The following is a 15,663-nucleotide window of genomic DNA, read 5'->3' as shown; positions in this document are numbered from 1 at the left end:
CGTCCGATACTTCCAAGGCTATATATAGCCTAAAATTCAAAATTAATCGACGGCCACATGAACCAGTGCAAGTTTGCACAGCCCAGATCGCACCATTGATTTTCTTTTCTTTTTCCATAATGTTTCAAGGGAAAATTACTGGTCCCCCCTTTAACTTTTGGTGCGTCGACAGTTCAGTCCCTGTTATTTCAATTTTAACAGATAACTCCCCAAACATTCAAATTTCACACAATTTGATCCAAAATTACCATTTTACCCCTCACTTATTTTTTTTTGTTTTTTTTTTATTCTTCTCTCTCTCTCTTTTATACATATGTATATATGTGTGTGTGTGTGTGTCTGTATATATATTTTTTATTCTTCTCTCTCTTTTTATATATATATATATATATGTACAGATTTTATCCAGAGCGGAGCTCCGCTTTGAAATTAACGTGTGAAGTTCGAGTTTTGGGTCACTTTTCGGTCGCATATCCACATCTCTACTGTTCAGTTTTTAGGTACTAGTGTATAGATCATCTTTGTAAATTTTCAGCCAAATTCATGATCGTTAAGGTATCTAACTCGCTTAAACCAATGGACGGACTGAATCAGTCAACCTGAACCATACTAGCTTTAAGGCAATTATCAATGCCTTAACGATCATCATTTTGGCTGAAAATTTTCAGAGATGATCTATACACTAGTACCTAAAAACTGAACGGTCGAGATGTGGATGTGAGACTGAAAAGTGACTCAAAACTCGAACTTCACTCGTTTAATTTCAAAGCGGAGCTCCGCTCTGGATAAGATCTGTATATATGTATATGTAGATATATATACATATATATATATATATATGTATGTATGTATATCTAATGTGTTTATGTATTTGGTAAGTCTATATACTATGTTTATGTTTCATATTATAAAAAAAATTCACAACTTTTATATATCTAATGTGTGTGTATATATCTATATATATATATATATATATATATATATATATATATATATATATATGTATGTATATGTATATGTATATGTAGATATATAAATATATGTATAATTTTATACATATGTGTGTGTATATATATAATGTATATGTGTGTGTGTGTGTATATATATATATGTATGTATGTATATGTATATATGTGTGTGTGTGTGTGTATATTAGATATATAAAAAAGAAGAAGTGAGGGGTAAAATGGTCATTTTGGACCAAATTGTGTGAAATTTGAATGTGTGGGGAGTTATCTGTTAAAATTGGAATAGCAGGGACTGAACTGTCGAATCCTAAAAAGTTAAAGGGGGGACCAGTAATTTCCCCATGTTTCAATATTTTCTGAACTTCCGAAATTCGTAAAAATTAGCTCGGGTATCCAAAAAATTCCCCAAAAATTTTCACGAACTCATCATGTCGTGTACTTTATTATCACACTCTTAAATCAAGGATTTCATCTTATGAAAAATTATGAAAAATAATCTCGAGCATCAATTATCCATAAATGTCCATTATTACCATCTATTTACATCAAATATATTTCAATTTTACAATAAACAAATTTTAAAAAAAAAAATCAATGAACAGTTACTGACCGATCAAGAAACAGAACGGGTGGAAACTCATGTCCAGTGGCAGTGAACAGTTTCTTGACCGGTCGACCTAGTGACCCAATGACCTTGACATTTACCCCCAACGGGTAGACTTTCTCTTATAGTATACATTTGACAAATGCAATACCAACCTCCCAACACCTACGTGTCTTCTTTTTCGAATGTGTGGAACACGGTTTCACTCTTTTCACTATAGTTACTTCATCTTTCTACAAAAAGGACTAAAAATTGAAGCCACTTTCTTATGATATTCGTTTTGCCATCGTGTTATCAATTTTTCCATCTATTCATCGTGAAATAGTTGATTAACATCTACGCCGGGACTCAATACCCCATTGAACAATCAAAGAAAGTAAAAGTTCCAATTTTAACTTTAAAGAATTGACACAAGTAATAACTTTCTAAGTCTCCCCAAATAAAGTTTTGAGACAAAGAAAATGATAACAAATAAGCTAATGACAATCCTTTAGTCAAAAGTACCCTAATTTCTGAGTAAAAGTTCCAATTTTAACTTTAAAGAATTGACACAAGTAATAACTTTCTAAGTCTCCCCAAATAAAGTTTTGAGACAAAGAAAATGATAACAAATAAGCTAATGACAATCCTTTAGTCAAAAGTACCCTAATTAATTATTTCTCAGCTACCCCAACCCAAAGAATTGTAGACTCAAATTGAGTCTCGAGCTCGAGTCATTTTGAGTTTTTAACTAAGGAATGGAGGACGAGAGCCATATTGTCTCGGTGGGACATGTTGTGGGTTCAAGATGGCAGCTATGCAATGGAGGGCCGAGATTCACTCTTCATTGATTAAGTCATATTGGAGGGACCAAATTAATTGGTACAGAAAAAAAAAATGTAAATATATAATTACTTAATTTCTAATCTGACGGCTAGATTAATTGTCACTACCGAAATTCATTAGTAGATCCAGCCCGGTCTTCTCTTCTACAACAAACAAATGACAAAAAAGTGTTGGTATATATACACACCAACATCCTGTCATATTGTACGTCAATTTGACATACAATTAAATAAGAGAAAAAATTCAATTTAGTCCCTTGAACTTTAGGCCTAAAATCATTTTGGTCCCTCTCACGTTGAGGGACATACTATCTGATGACATCATCCAAGTCCAAAATTTGAATATGGGTTCAAAAATGACGTCACTTGCCGAGTTAGATCTGACATAGGAGCCCACTTTTCAAACTTTAAGCATCCTAAGAAGGGCAAAATAGACATTTTTATTTTTTTAATTTATCTAATTTTCTCCCTTTTTTAACTCTCTCTCTCTCTCTCTCTCTCTCTCTCTCTCATTCTCTGCGACTCTCTTGTCCTCCTCTACTCCGCTCTTCCTCTCTCAACCCCAATACTAGAGACATCTGCAGCACCAGCCTCCACTCCAACCTCTCCCTCCAGACGCTGCCATCTGTCCCCTCCCTTCAGAAACTCATCTCCTAACTCGACGCCCCAATCCTCTCTGTCTCCCACCTCTGCTTCACCACTCTCACTCCCACCCCCACCCCCTCCTCCTCTCTCCCGATCACCTGCCTCGCCGTCCACCACGACCACCACTACGTCTCCTCCGGCCACGAAATCAACGTCTACGATCGGGCCGATTTCTCCCACCTCGACTCATTCAACCCTCACGATCCCTCCTCGGGCTCCATCAAATCCGCTTCGTTTCCCGACGGCAAAGTGTTCACCGCGCACCAGGACTGCAAAATCAAAGTGTGGGATATAATTCAGGGTAAACGGCACAGACTCCTAACCACCCTCCCTACCGTCAATAACTGTTTGCTATGTCCTGCGCTCCCCAAGAACTACGTCAGCATATGCCGGCATGTGAAATGCCTCTGGATCCAGCGGGCTGGCTGGAGAGCGTGGAGTGGCAATTTCGTGATTTCTCTAGGGATTGGCAGACCCATTGAGTGTGGCAGGAGGATTGGGCGGTTGAAAGGCCATTAGGGCTGCAGAAGGTGTGGAGGGAGCAGGATTGGCAAAGTGAAATGGGAGCGGTATGGGGGTTTAGGGAGGTAACCTGAGGTGGTAGAAGGGGTTTTGGCGTCGTTGTCGTGGTCGTCAATATAGAGAAGAAGGAATAGAAAATATGGAGAGAAAAAAAAAATTTAAAAGAGAAAAATTAGAAATGTCTATTTGCCCTTTTTGGGGTTTAAAGTCTAAAAATGAGCCCCTATGTCGGCTCCAACTCAACACATGACGTCGTGTTTCGAGCCAAATTCAAATTTTGGACCTGAATGATGGAAACTAAAAATGCAGGGACCAACGTGATTAATTCTCAAAAAGAGGGACCAAATTGATTTTAGCCTTAAAGTTCAAGAGACTAAATTGAATTTAATCCATTAAACAATATTATTTAATTGTATGACAGCATGCGACCTAGCAATATTGGATGACATCGAGTCGAATCGGACCAAGCCCACTACCAACTCTAGGTCAATTTGCTTGTGGACCCCACATCATGCGCATGCTCACCAGTCTAACTGTTTGATGCGATAAACATCTAGCCTTCTCATCTATGGTAAATTGGTAATATAAACCATGACGGGCTGGCTATAGTGTTTCGTAGTCATGAAATTCTGGAGTCTGAAGCTGTTAGACTAGTTATGGGCACATTGCACACAATTTGATGGAAGTACCTAATTTTCTAGAATTTTAAATCGCACCAATCACGGAACAACATTTCATATATCTTTCCTCTTTTTTTTTTCTAGTTATATTGAAGGAGAATCAAACTCTTATCTTAGCCTAATTGTAACCTTATTCCCAACCTTCCTTCACTGCCTAGCTAACCCCAATTAATTGAATTTCTTCCCAAAAGAACCAAGGAAAATGGAAGAAGATAATAACCCTAGCCCTACTACATACACGCTCATTTTAAGGCCACTCAAAAACCAAATTAACAAGAAACCAAGTGAAAGCAGGTCTCCATTCGTACATCTTCCATCTGTTCACTCATGCTGTCATGCAACAGTTGATTATGTAATTGTAACTTCTAGGCCAGGACCGAAACGAATTTTGGCCATTCTATCAATTCTAGCACATCAAGTTTTTATGGTGAAGCTTGGTTTTTGGCTTGTGTTATCTTGTATGCTCAGCTGGTTTCATCACCAAATAACGTTGCTTCTGCTAGTTCTAGTTCTAGTGAAGCAGAGGCCCTTCAAATATGGGAGCCAGCTTTCTAGACCAAACCCAGAATGTTAAATTAATAATCTGACCTCCTGGACTTAATATATTATTATAGTATACATTTGGCAAATGCAAAAATACCAACCTCCTACATCTGCACGTCTTCTTTCTTGAGTGTGTGGAACATGATTTCACTCTTTTCACCATCGGTTCTTCATCTTTCCACAACAATGACTAAAAATTGAAGCCGAAATTCTTATGATATTCCTTTCGCCATCGTGTTATCAATTTTTCAATCTGTTCACTGTAAAAAAGTTGATTAACATCTACACCAGGACTCAATACACCATTGATCAATTTTATTTAGGATTCAAAGTGAAAACGTAAAAGTCCAATTTTTACTTTAAAGACTTGGACTCGAGTAAACGAATGACTTTCCAAGTCTCCGCAAATAAAATTTCGAGACAAAGAAAATGAATAACAAAAACTAATCGCAACCATCATGACTAAGAAGGAAAGAAAATGAAAACATCCACTTTTCAAGTCTGAACTATAAATAAAGCTACGCTTGATGTGCTCTAACATATCATACAGCAAACATATACAAAACCATGAGAACCATGAGATCATTTCTAGCTTACTTTCTTTTGTATGTTCACCTCGTTTCATCACCAAACAATGCTTTTGCTTCTTTTAGTTCTAGTTCTAGTTCTAGTGAAGCAAAGGCCCTTCTAAAATGGAAAGCCAGTTTTCAAAGCCAACCCCAGAATAATCTGACCTCATGGACTTACTCTCCCAGTAATTCCACCAATCCAAGAGCAAATGCAAGTCCATGCAATGGTTGGACAGGCATTTCATGCAACATTATTGGAAGTGTCAACGGGATAAACCTCAGCAATTCTGGTATTCAAGGTACGCTTCGTGAATTATCATTCTTGTCCTTCCCTAATCTTGAATATCTTGAACTAAGCTTCAATGAACTTCATGATGCCATCCCACCTCAGATTAGTTCCCTCTCCAAACTCATCTACCTTGATCTGTCCTCTAATCATTTGTCTGGGCAAGTCCCACCAGAAATTGGTCTTCTAACAAAACTTGAGGTCCTTCACCTACATGATAACAAGTTAAATGGCTCGATTCCTCACGAGATTGGTCAACTTAAGTTTCTTTCTGAGCTTGCTCTGAGCCAAAACAGTCTAGAAGGTGTGATTCCGGCTTCTCTGGGTAATTTGAACAACCTGATTTCGTTGTTTCTCCATGAAAATCAACTTTTTGGTTCTATACCTGCTTCTCTAGGTAGTTTGAGCAACCTGACTACTTTGAATCTCCATAGAAATCAACTTTCTGGTTCAATCCCACCATCTTTAGGTGATCTGACAAACCTTACCTTTCTCTTCCTCTACCAAAATAACCTATCTGGAACCATTCCGGAACAGATTGGGAACTTGAAATCAATGGTGGATTTAGAGTTGGCTATGAATCAACTCAATGGTTCCATTCCCCCTTCAATTGGTGGCTTGATTAACTTAGTTTTCTTATACCTCCGTGATAATCAACTTTCTGGCTCCATCCCCCAAGAGATAGGGAATCTCAAGAAGTTGACTGTACTCGAGTTGGATACTAACCAACTTTCTGGTCATTTACCCCAAAATATTTGCCGTGGTGGATCACTACAAAACTTTACAGCAAATTCCAACCAATTGACGGGTCCAATACCCAAAAGCATGAAAATATGCAAGAGTTTAGTAAGAGTCTGCCTTCAAGATAACCATTTGACAGGAAATATATCTGAAGAATTTGGTGCCTATCCAAATCTTTACATTGTAGACCTTAGCCGCAACAACTTCTACGGTGAAATCTTACCCATGTGGGGACTTTGTCCTCAGTTAGCAACCCTACGAATTGCAGGAAACAACCTGACTGGCAGCATCCCACCTGAGATCGGCAATGCAACCCAAATTCAAGCACTCGATCTTTCTTCAAATGGTTTAGTTGGGGTGATTCCAAATGAGATTGGGAGTTTGACTTCTTTGCTGAGTCTGAATTTGAATGGTAATCAACTTTCGGGTCACATACCTTCAGAATTATATTCATTGAAGGATCTTGAATATCTTGACCTGTCAACCAACAAATTGAATGAGTCAATTCCAAGCATTTTAGGTAACTTCTCTAAAATGCATTACTTGAATTTGAGCAACAACAAATTCAGCCAAGAAATTCCATTTCAATTGGGAAAATTAGTCCACCTGTCCCAGCTAGACTTGAGTTACAATTCCCTCGAGGATCAGATACCATCAGAAATTAGCCAAATGCAAAGCTTGGAAATTCTGAATATTTCCCACAATAATCTTTCAGGTTCAATACCCAAAAATTTCGAACAAATGCATAGCTTGGTTCAAATTGACATATCCTACAACCAGTTGCAGGGTCCCGTCCCCAACAACAAAGCATTTCATGATGGCGCTTTGGAAGGCAATGAAGGATTGTGTGGCAATGTTGCAGGACTTCAACCCTGCAATAAGCAATCCTCAAAAACAGATCGAAGACACTTGTTTTTAATTATTTTCCCTATTTTGGGAACACTTCTACTTGTACTTGCCGTCCTTGCAATTGCCTTGGTTGGAAAAAGAAGAAAAGCAAAGCAGGACACAGAGCAGAGCAATGTGCAACACAAAGAAGTTTTTTCCATATCTGAATTCGATGGAAGAAGAATGTATGAAGAAATCATCAAGGCAACCAATGATTTTGATGCTCTGTATTGCATTGGAAAGGGAGGATCCGGAATTGTATACAAGGCAAAGCTGCCATCAAGCAGCATAGTTGCAGTCAAGAAACTCCACCCAGTACTTGATGGTGAGGAGACGTCTCGGAAGGAATTCCTAAACGAAATAAGGGCACTCCTAGAGATACGGCACCGGAACATTGTGAAACTTCGTGGTTTCTGTTCACATGCCCATCACTCGTTTTTTGTCTATGACTACTTAGAAAAAGGTAGTTTGGCTTCAATCCTGAGCAAAGAATACGAAGCTAACAAACTGGACTGGAGCACAAGGGTGAGGATTGTAAAAGGTGTAGCTCATGCCCTCTCTTATATGCACCATGATTGCTCTCCCCCTATTGTGCATCGAGACATATCAAGCAACAACATACTGCTCGATTACGATTATGAGCCCGTTGTTTCAGACTTTGGTACCTCTAAGCTTTTAAATCCAAACTCATCAAATTGGACTGCTCGCGCAGGCACATATGGATATATAGCACCAGGTAATACAAAGTAGTTGAAAGAAATGTTCTACAACTTTTATACTTGGTCTACATGTTAATGATTTTTCTATTCCTCAATGCTTTTGGCAGAGCTTGCTTATACAATGAAGGTTACCGAGAAGTGTGATGTTTATAGCTTTGGGGTGCTGGCACTGGAAGTGATAATGGGAAAGCAGCTGGCTGATTTCGTGTCCGCCTTTTCGACCCCATCCGCCATCGGAGACATATTGCTGAAGGATGTTTTCGACCAACGCCTTCCCCCTCCTACACCGAAAATTGAGAATGAACTGATAACAATTACTAGGCTAGCAATTGCATGCAAACATTCCCATCCGCAATCCAGGCCAACAATGTACATGGTTTCTCAAGTGTTGTCATCCCAACGTGCAAATTCCTCTAGACTACCAGAGATTACTCTTGAACAACTCATTAAGTAGTATCAGACTATTGTGACATAGAATAAGATGGTGTTGTTCACGCATGAAGTCGAGAAATTCTGGGATTGGCCTTGGCTTAGTCCTCCATCCCACTTGTATTTTTTTTCTTCATTAATAAATCTCCGATGGGAGGACGTTGATTTTGTCCTCTCCTCGTTTACCCAAATAAAAAAGTTGTAATTAGGTTTCACATGTATACTGTTTTTGGTGAGAAATAAAATCTTTGATTCCTGCTCTCTCATACAATATTTTGTTTTTGCATTTGCGAAGTCAATTGCAGCAGTACAATCAAAAAGAAAAAGAAAAAAAAAACAAAATCATCGATCAGGTACAGAATGAGAAGCAATTAGTAAGAAACGTATAATATGATCCCAGAAAACATGAGTTACCTCGAATCTAATGGAGGGGCTTGAACTTAACCGACCTCTGCTTTCTGCTATAGAAATTTCTTTTCAGAATTCAGAAACCTTATCACTGAGAATGAGATTGATGTATTACGATTTCAGTTGGTATCGACCCCAAAAGAACGAAACGGAAAGAGCTACTAACTGCTTATTAGAATTTCAAGAACTTTGGCAAAAACTTCAAATCAGATTGTATTTACTCGTGTGACCCTCTCACAAACTTTTGTTGCATTGAATTTTCCTTTTTTTTTTTTAATTTTTTAATATGATTTTTAGTTATATCGTAGAGAAATCGAAACTCGGATATCACAATGATGATAAAATATGTTCGAAAATAAAGGCAAACCTTACTTAATGAGCTCTACAGTTCGATGAATCTCTTTTGTAATCATCTATAAATAAACTATTGTTTCTTCTGATAGGATTTTTTTTTTATTTACTTATTATTATTATTATTATTATTATGGTAATGAGAGAGATAGAAGATGAGGAATCATCTCTATCACTCCATGAGATTAATGGCACATTTACTTACTTGGAATGGAAAATAATCATGAATCGGAGACAAGTGGAATGAGAGAATAAAGGAATCGGTATTGATTCCGGAGGAATGATTCCTAAACCCATCTCCCCCATTCGTAATCGAATTCCTGAGTATTCAGGAATCGATTACTGATAAATAGGTGGGACCTACACCAATTTTCATTCCTTCATGTGTTAGTAAACACAGGAATTCTTTTACCTGGAATCATTTCGATTCCTTTATGTGTTAGTAAACACAGGGGTATTTTTACTCCGTAATCATTCCATTACATTCCATTCCATTCCAAGTAAGTAAACGTGCCCTAAAGGAAAAAATAATACAAAGGAGGGGGACCAAAAACCAAATGTAAGACTTAATGTGGACTATCAATATTCGTCAAGTATTACAATAAATAAGCTGCATACTTATAGAACAAGCAAATAGACATTCCTAGTGTTAATCGGTTCATGTTAGATTTCCTATTGATATCAGTACTGATTTAAGAGGTTACTTTGCTAATGAGGTATACCTAATTGCATATGGAACAAGAATAAGGTTGGCCTAAATGTAAAAGGATTAGGAAACCTTTATGGGAGGCACCAATCCTCAATGCCTATTTATAGACCTTGATCTCTGCTCTAACAATCATATACAAGCATTCAAGTTCTCTGCCCCATTAGTGAGATTGCCTTCATTAGATTGTTCAGAGGAGAAGATCAAACATGTCTTTTTCAGGTTAGTGTTACGTGCTTTACTTTTTAGTCATTACTTGTATTGGTGTGTTCTTAAATTGAGTGCAATATATACATGTTCATGTTAATTGCTTCTTACAATTGGTATCAGAGCCATTGTGCTCAATTAAGAACCCAAAACAGAAAATATATTTATTTTCAAAAAAAAAAAAAAATCTGTTTCTTGTATAAAGTTTTGGTTGGGCTTTGCTTCATTATCAAAGCCTAGAACTCACTTGGAGACAAAACCAAGACCCGCTTCTGAAGACAGCCTTTAGCCTAAACTAATCGTTACTCAAATTAACGGTTGGCCCCAAATTTGATTTCCAAATTTCTAGGGTTCTTCGATGGCGATCTCGGTCATGGTTTTTTCCGCCTAAATTTTCTTGAACTATGATCGGAATCGTGATCGGACAGCTCTAAAAGCTGTTATACGGGCTTTGGATTGGTCTCGTTTCATCATCAAGAAGCAAGCATAGTACGTGGTATGCTTTCGAACTGCTGCAAAACAAATTTTGAAGGAAAATTGATCTAATAGCCCGATTCATATATGTTCTACGTTATTTTCTGCTCCTTGGTATCGTTGAGGCATATAATTGACTGCTGTGATTAATTGGTTTTGTGTGTTTTGAGTATTCTTGTTCATTAGCCAGTAATAGAGTACTTATCCTCTATCTCAGTATTCTGTGATTAATTGGTTTTGTGTCTACTTCTCCTCGTAATCATTGTTCACTGTTTGTCTCACTACTAAAATTTGTAAAACTTCATAATGTTCTTTTGGTCGGTCTCTCTTTATCAAACAAGAAGCAAATAAATTTTTGTATCCTAGCAAATAAAGTAGTTTTCGTATTGGAAAAGACAAAGTTGAAGTGAATCAATCTTATATCAATTCAAATATGTTTTGCCTTCTGTTCCTTAGCCTTGTTGGCATATATGTGGTTACTATGATTGATTAGAATTGTACGTTTGAGTGTTCCCAGCTCATTGTTTTTATATATATATATTCCACTTGATTAATTATGTGTTCTGGATTTCTTGTACGTGCTTCTGCATCCAAGTTTTGTGTGTTCACTGCTTTATGTTTATCACCCTATTCAGTATATTAAATTTCTTGTGAACACGCTCTAACAAAACTCAAGACACAAACTTCATATATTCTCTTGATCCAGTTTAGTTAAATTTTTCACAGATAGTATTGTCAATAGCAATCCCATGTTAAAAACTTTAATTAAACCTCAGTATTGGATCAACATCTTGTGACATTAGTTTTAGAAGCTGGAATCCTTGCTCCCCATAGGAGGTTTAAATGATTATGGCTCCTGAGATTGATGTCAGCATATAACAGGCTTTAAAACTTGCCTTCAGAAGGTGAACTGAACTGTCTTCTTGCCACCCTAGGTGTTGACATGTTCTAAACAACCTATAGTTGAGTTTTGATTTTCTGCTTATATGATTCAGTTAGTGTCTATATGTCTTTTGCCACTCTAGGTAAGACAGACACCTTATGTATTATTTGAGGGCACTTCAGTTTAATGCCATGAATTCAAATTTATTAATTTCCTACTAAATCTGGAACCTTTTAATGTTTTTGCTACAACCATTAACCTCCCTTTAGGATTTCATCAAATTGAGAGCTTAAATGGATCAAACTTTAAAAGATGGAAGCAGGATATAGAGCTGCATTTAGGCATGATAGATTATGACCATGTCCTTAAGGAAGATCCACCAGCTGAACCAACACCTACTACCAGCAAGGATGTGAAGGATAGGTACCATCAATGGCACAAACACAACAGATTGACCCTAGTAATTATGAAGAAATCTATGACAGAAGCTGTGAGAGGTAGTATACCTGAGTCTGAGTATGCTAGGGAATACTTTAAAAATGTAGAAGAAAAATTCAAAGTGTCAGATAAAGCTGAAATTGGAAACTTGATGAATACTCTCATTACCATGAAGTTTGATGGAGTTGGAAGCATTAGAGAATATATAATGAAGGGTATTGATGTAGCTGCAAAACTCAAGGTCCTAAATGTCAGTATTGAAGACACCTTCTTGGTACACTTGCTTTTGAATTCTCTACCTCAACAATATAGTCAGATGCAGTCAAATTACAATACATAGAAGGAGAGTTGGAGTGTAAATGAACTAATTTCAATATGTGTTCAAGAAGAGGATAGAATTAAGAAGGGAAAGAGCATTGGAATTAACCTTGTCAGCAAGCCTCAGTTTAAGAAGAAATTCAACTATAGATCAAACCAATCAGGTGCCTCATCTTCTAAAGTTTCTCAAGGGTCTAGCAACTCTGAAAATTTTAAGAATAGTTCTGTAAAATGCTTTTTCTGCCGAAAGCCTGGACATGTCAAAAAGGATTGCAAGGGTTTCAAAGACTGGCTTATGAAGAAAGGGATCTCTAAAGAAGAGGATCCCAAACAAGGAGGCTAGGAGTTAACGTAGTTGGTTTGTTTCAAACTCATATGGAAATTTTATTAAGTTTTTGGTGCTTTACATTAGTGGGAGGATTTAGAATTTATTTTTCTGCATTATTTGATTTCATTGCTGTAGACTTCATTCAAATTTATTTAGAACATTGATTTTGAGTTCCTGTTTTAATATTTTAAATCTGCATATTTCTGACTCAAGAAGTATTATTGAAAGTTCTGCATTTGTGATGTTTTACTCGAGTATGATTGATTCTTTCATTTGCCTTATTTGCAGAAATGTTCAATATACTGATGAAATTTGTGTTGAGCTTGATTGAAAGCACTAAATTTACAGATTCCTTAATTTTCAGAATCTATGTTCTGGATCATTTTCTTGCACTGCATTTTGTAAGAAAATCTGAGTTTCATATGCAATTGTGCTCCTGTGTTCTGTGAAATATTACATTGTGATTGCAGGGTGCTAATGCTTGGTTAAGCATTAGGTTTCCTGTGGTTCAATATAATGAATTACAAAATGACTGAGTGTTGGAATGAATTTGATGATGCTAAGTATGTCTCTGTGCACACTTCATTTTTGCTGTAACTGATGCAGCAGCTCTTATTATTGTTTGAACATTGATAGTCCAAGTGGGAGATTGTAAGACTTAATGTGGACTATCAATATTCGTCAAGTATTACAATAAATAAGCTGCATACTTATAGAACAAGCAAATAGACATTCCTAGTGTTAATCGGTTCATGTTAGATTTCCTATTGATATCAGTACTGATTTAAGAGGTTACTTTGCTAATGAGGTATACCTAATTGCATATGGAACAAGAATAAGGTTGGCCTAAATGTAAAAGGATTAGGAAACCTTTATGGGAGGCACCTAATCTTCAATGCCTATTTATAGACCTTGATCTCTGCTCTAACAATCATATACAAGCATTCAAGTTCTCTGCCCCATTAGTGAGATTGCCTTCATTAGATTGTTCAGAGGAGAAGATCAAACATGTCTTTTTCAGGTTAGTGTTACGTGCTTTACTTTTTAGTCATTACTTGTATTGGTGTGTTCTTAAATTGAGTGCAATATATACATGTTCATGTTAATTGCTTCTTACACCAAAACCTCTCAATCCAAAATACAAGCATAATGAAATTCTAGCGAGTTAACGAAAACGAAATTGAAGAAGACCCAACCTATCATTCTTTTAGTGCGAAAGGATAAATGAAGGAGGTGAATACAACCACACCATTTCAGAAGAAGATGAACTATAGTTTGCTAAAACATCTGCAACTTTATTCCTTCATGAAAGATATGAGAAGACCGAAATGTTATCATAGAAATCTTGAACAAATAATTATTCCACCAAACTCGAAGATTCCAAGGCACAAGAGAAGGATTACGAAAATAATCAAGTACCAGGGAGGAGTCAACTTCTAGCCAAATATGCTTCCACGACGCAAGCTATCTTAATTGCCTTGATAACCGCCATAACCTCAGCCAAACTAAAGTTTCTTCTGATAGGATTGTTGTAGGGAAATTGATTGGAACTCATGCCAAACTAGAATCTTTAGCTGTTTTCATTCCACTTCCCTCTAGTGCGGACAGTACTGCTACTTTCTCAATTTCTTCTATCTTCTACTTCTGAACTCATCATGGTGGAGTATATTCTAAAACTCCCAATCATACCAAGTTTCCCTAATTAAGCAAAGCGAACAAGATCGATGTCAAGTTACATTCAGCAATCGGATTTTTCACATAACATAAACACCCGATTCACACTATAAACAATAGAGCCATATCATTAAATGAAATAAAATACACATCTTTATTTATATCTGCAACACGAAAATAAGTAACCTAACCCTAAAGAACGAAGAGAAAAAATCATTAAATTAACTTTCCAACTTCTTCCACATTCTCAATTAACATTTGCACCATTCAGTCTTCATCAACCCCCTCAAAAGCCCAGGCATACTCCTCCCGGAGCGCTGCCTCCTCCTCGGGAGTAAAATCGCTCTCAATCCCAAACAACTTCCTTCCAACTTTTCAGCATTTGAGATTTTGCAGTCCTAGCAATTTCTACGCCCGCCCATTATCAAAACTCCCCGTCCCCGACTCGTGACCATGTCCGCCCCCAGCAACTGCGCCTGAATGGATACCACTCTCTATAAGTACGCGTGCTCCCGGTTTGTACTCCCTGGAACTCCCATACAGTTTGAACCGCCCTGCGAACGGTCTGGTCAATTTGTCACTACCAAAATTCATTAGCAGATCCAGCCCGGTCTTCTCTTCTACAACAAATCAATGACAAAAAAGTGTTGGTATATATACACCAATCCTGTCATATATGATTGCACGTACGTCAATTAAACAATGTATGATTCATTAAATGATAAGAGTAATTAGGTACTGGATTTTGAAGATGCTGAGAGTGGCAAATGCTATTTCGGAAGACAAGAGTAGCAATAGGAATATTAAGAGACTGGAGTAAAGAAGAGCACAGGGTTTGCCGTGAACCATTTTCTATATCATAGATAGATACAATAATATGTTTTCACTTCCCAGCCACACACACTAGTTGATTATATATAGAAAACTAGAATAGTACGTATATGACGCGCAGAACACACTGCAGATATCCCATTCAAAATATCATATATATATGTCATTAATTGGTGTGGAAATTATGTGCAAAGAGGTTGTACGTGATTCACAATGCAAGTTGCCTTTTCCCCAAACTCTCGAACTTGCATAAGTCTACCAGAGCAATTGCACGACCGGGGGTGTTTTACTTTTGTACGTCTACGACTATGACTCTTAGCAAAGACACGAAAATACCTAAATCACAAATGGTCTTTCTAAATGTACCCAACAAATATCTAAATACACCCAGCATTCTAAATATTATTATATATTTCCCGTTTTACCCTGATTTAAACAAACCCAGCAACCTTGTTTAAATAAACCCAGCAAACACAACAACACAACCAAAGTCAGATCAGCTTGAGTAGCTGAAAATGTTCAAGACAATGCAGGAGCGCCTGATAACAGTCTTATAAATTTCCAAAACTAACATATCACCTGGTTTGAAGGAGAAGTTGGGTTTATACGAGAAGCAGATAATAAATT

At 37.0% G+C, this 15,663-nt stretch overlaps 1 protein-coding gene across 1 annotated transcript; it reads left to right on the top strand.

The window, feature by feature from the left end:
- The first annotated feature begins 5,362 nt into the window (after nt 1-5,362).
- Nucleotides 5,363-8,443, top strand: LOC133731116 (MDIS1-interacting receptor like kinase 2-like). The gene is made up of 2 exons (XM_062158570.1): nt 5,363-8,006; nt 8,097-8,443. Exons 1-2 carry the CDS (start codon nt 5,363-5,365, stop codon nt 8,441-8,443), a joined length of 2,991 nt encoding a protein of 996 aa, XP_062014554.1.
- Nucleotides 8,444-15,663: the final 7,220 nt, after the last annotated feature.

This window comes from Rosa rugosa, chromosome 2 (assembly GCF_958449725.1).
Source record: "Rosa rugosa chromosome 2, drRosRugo1.1, whole genome shotgun sequence".
NCBI lineage: Eukaryota > Viridiplantae > Streptophyta > Magnoliopsida > Rosales > Rosaceae > Rosa > Rosa rugosa.
This window is presented reverse-complemented; position numbering and strand designations above follow the sequence as displayed.

Bases quoted from the DNA above. Each gene is read 5' to 3' on its own strand.
- LOC133731116 (XM_062158570.1), top strand. From the start codon at position 5,363: ATGAGATCATTTCTAGCTTACTTTCTTTTGTATGTTCACCTCGTTTCA. The intron at 8,007-8,096 runs GTAATACAAAGT...TGCTTTTGGCAG, and splicing joins ATATGGATATATAGCACCAG to AGCTTGCTTATACAATGAAG.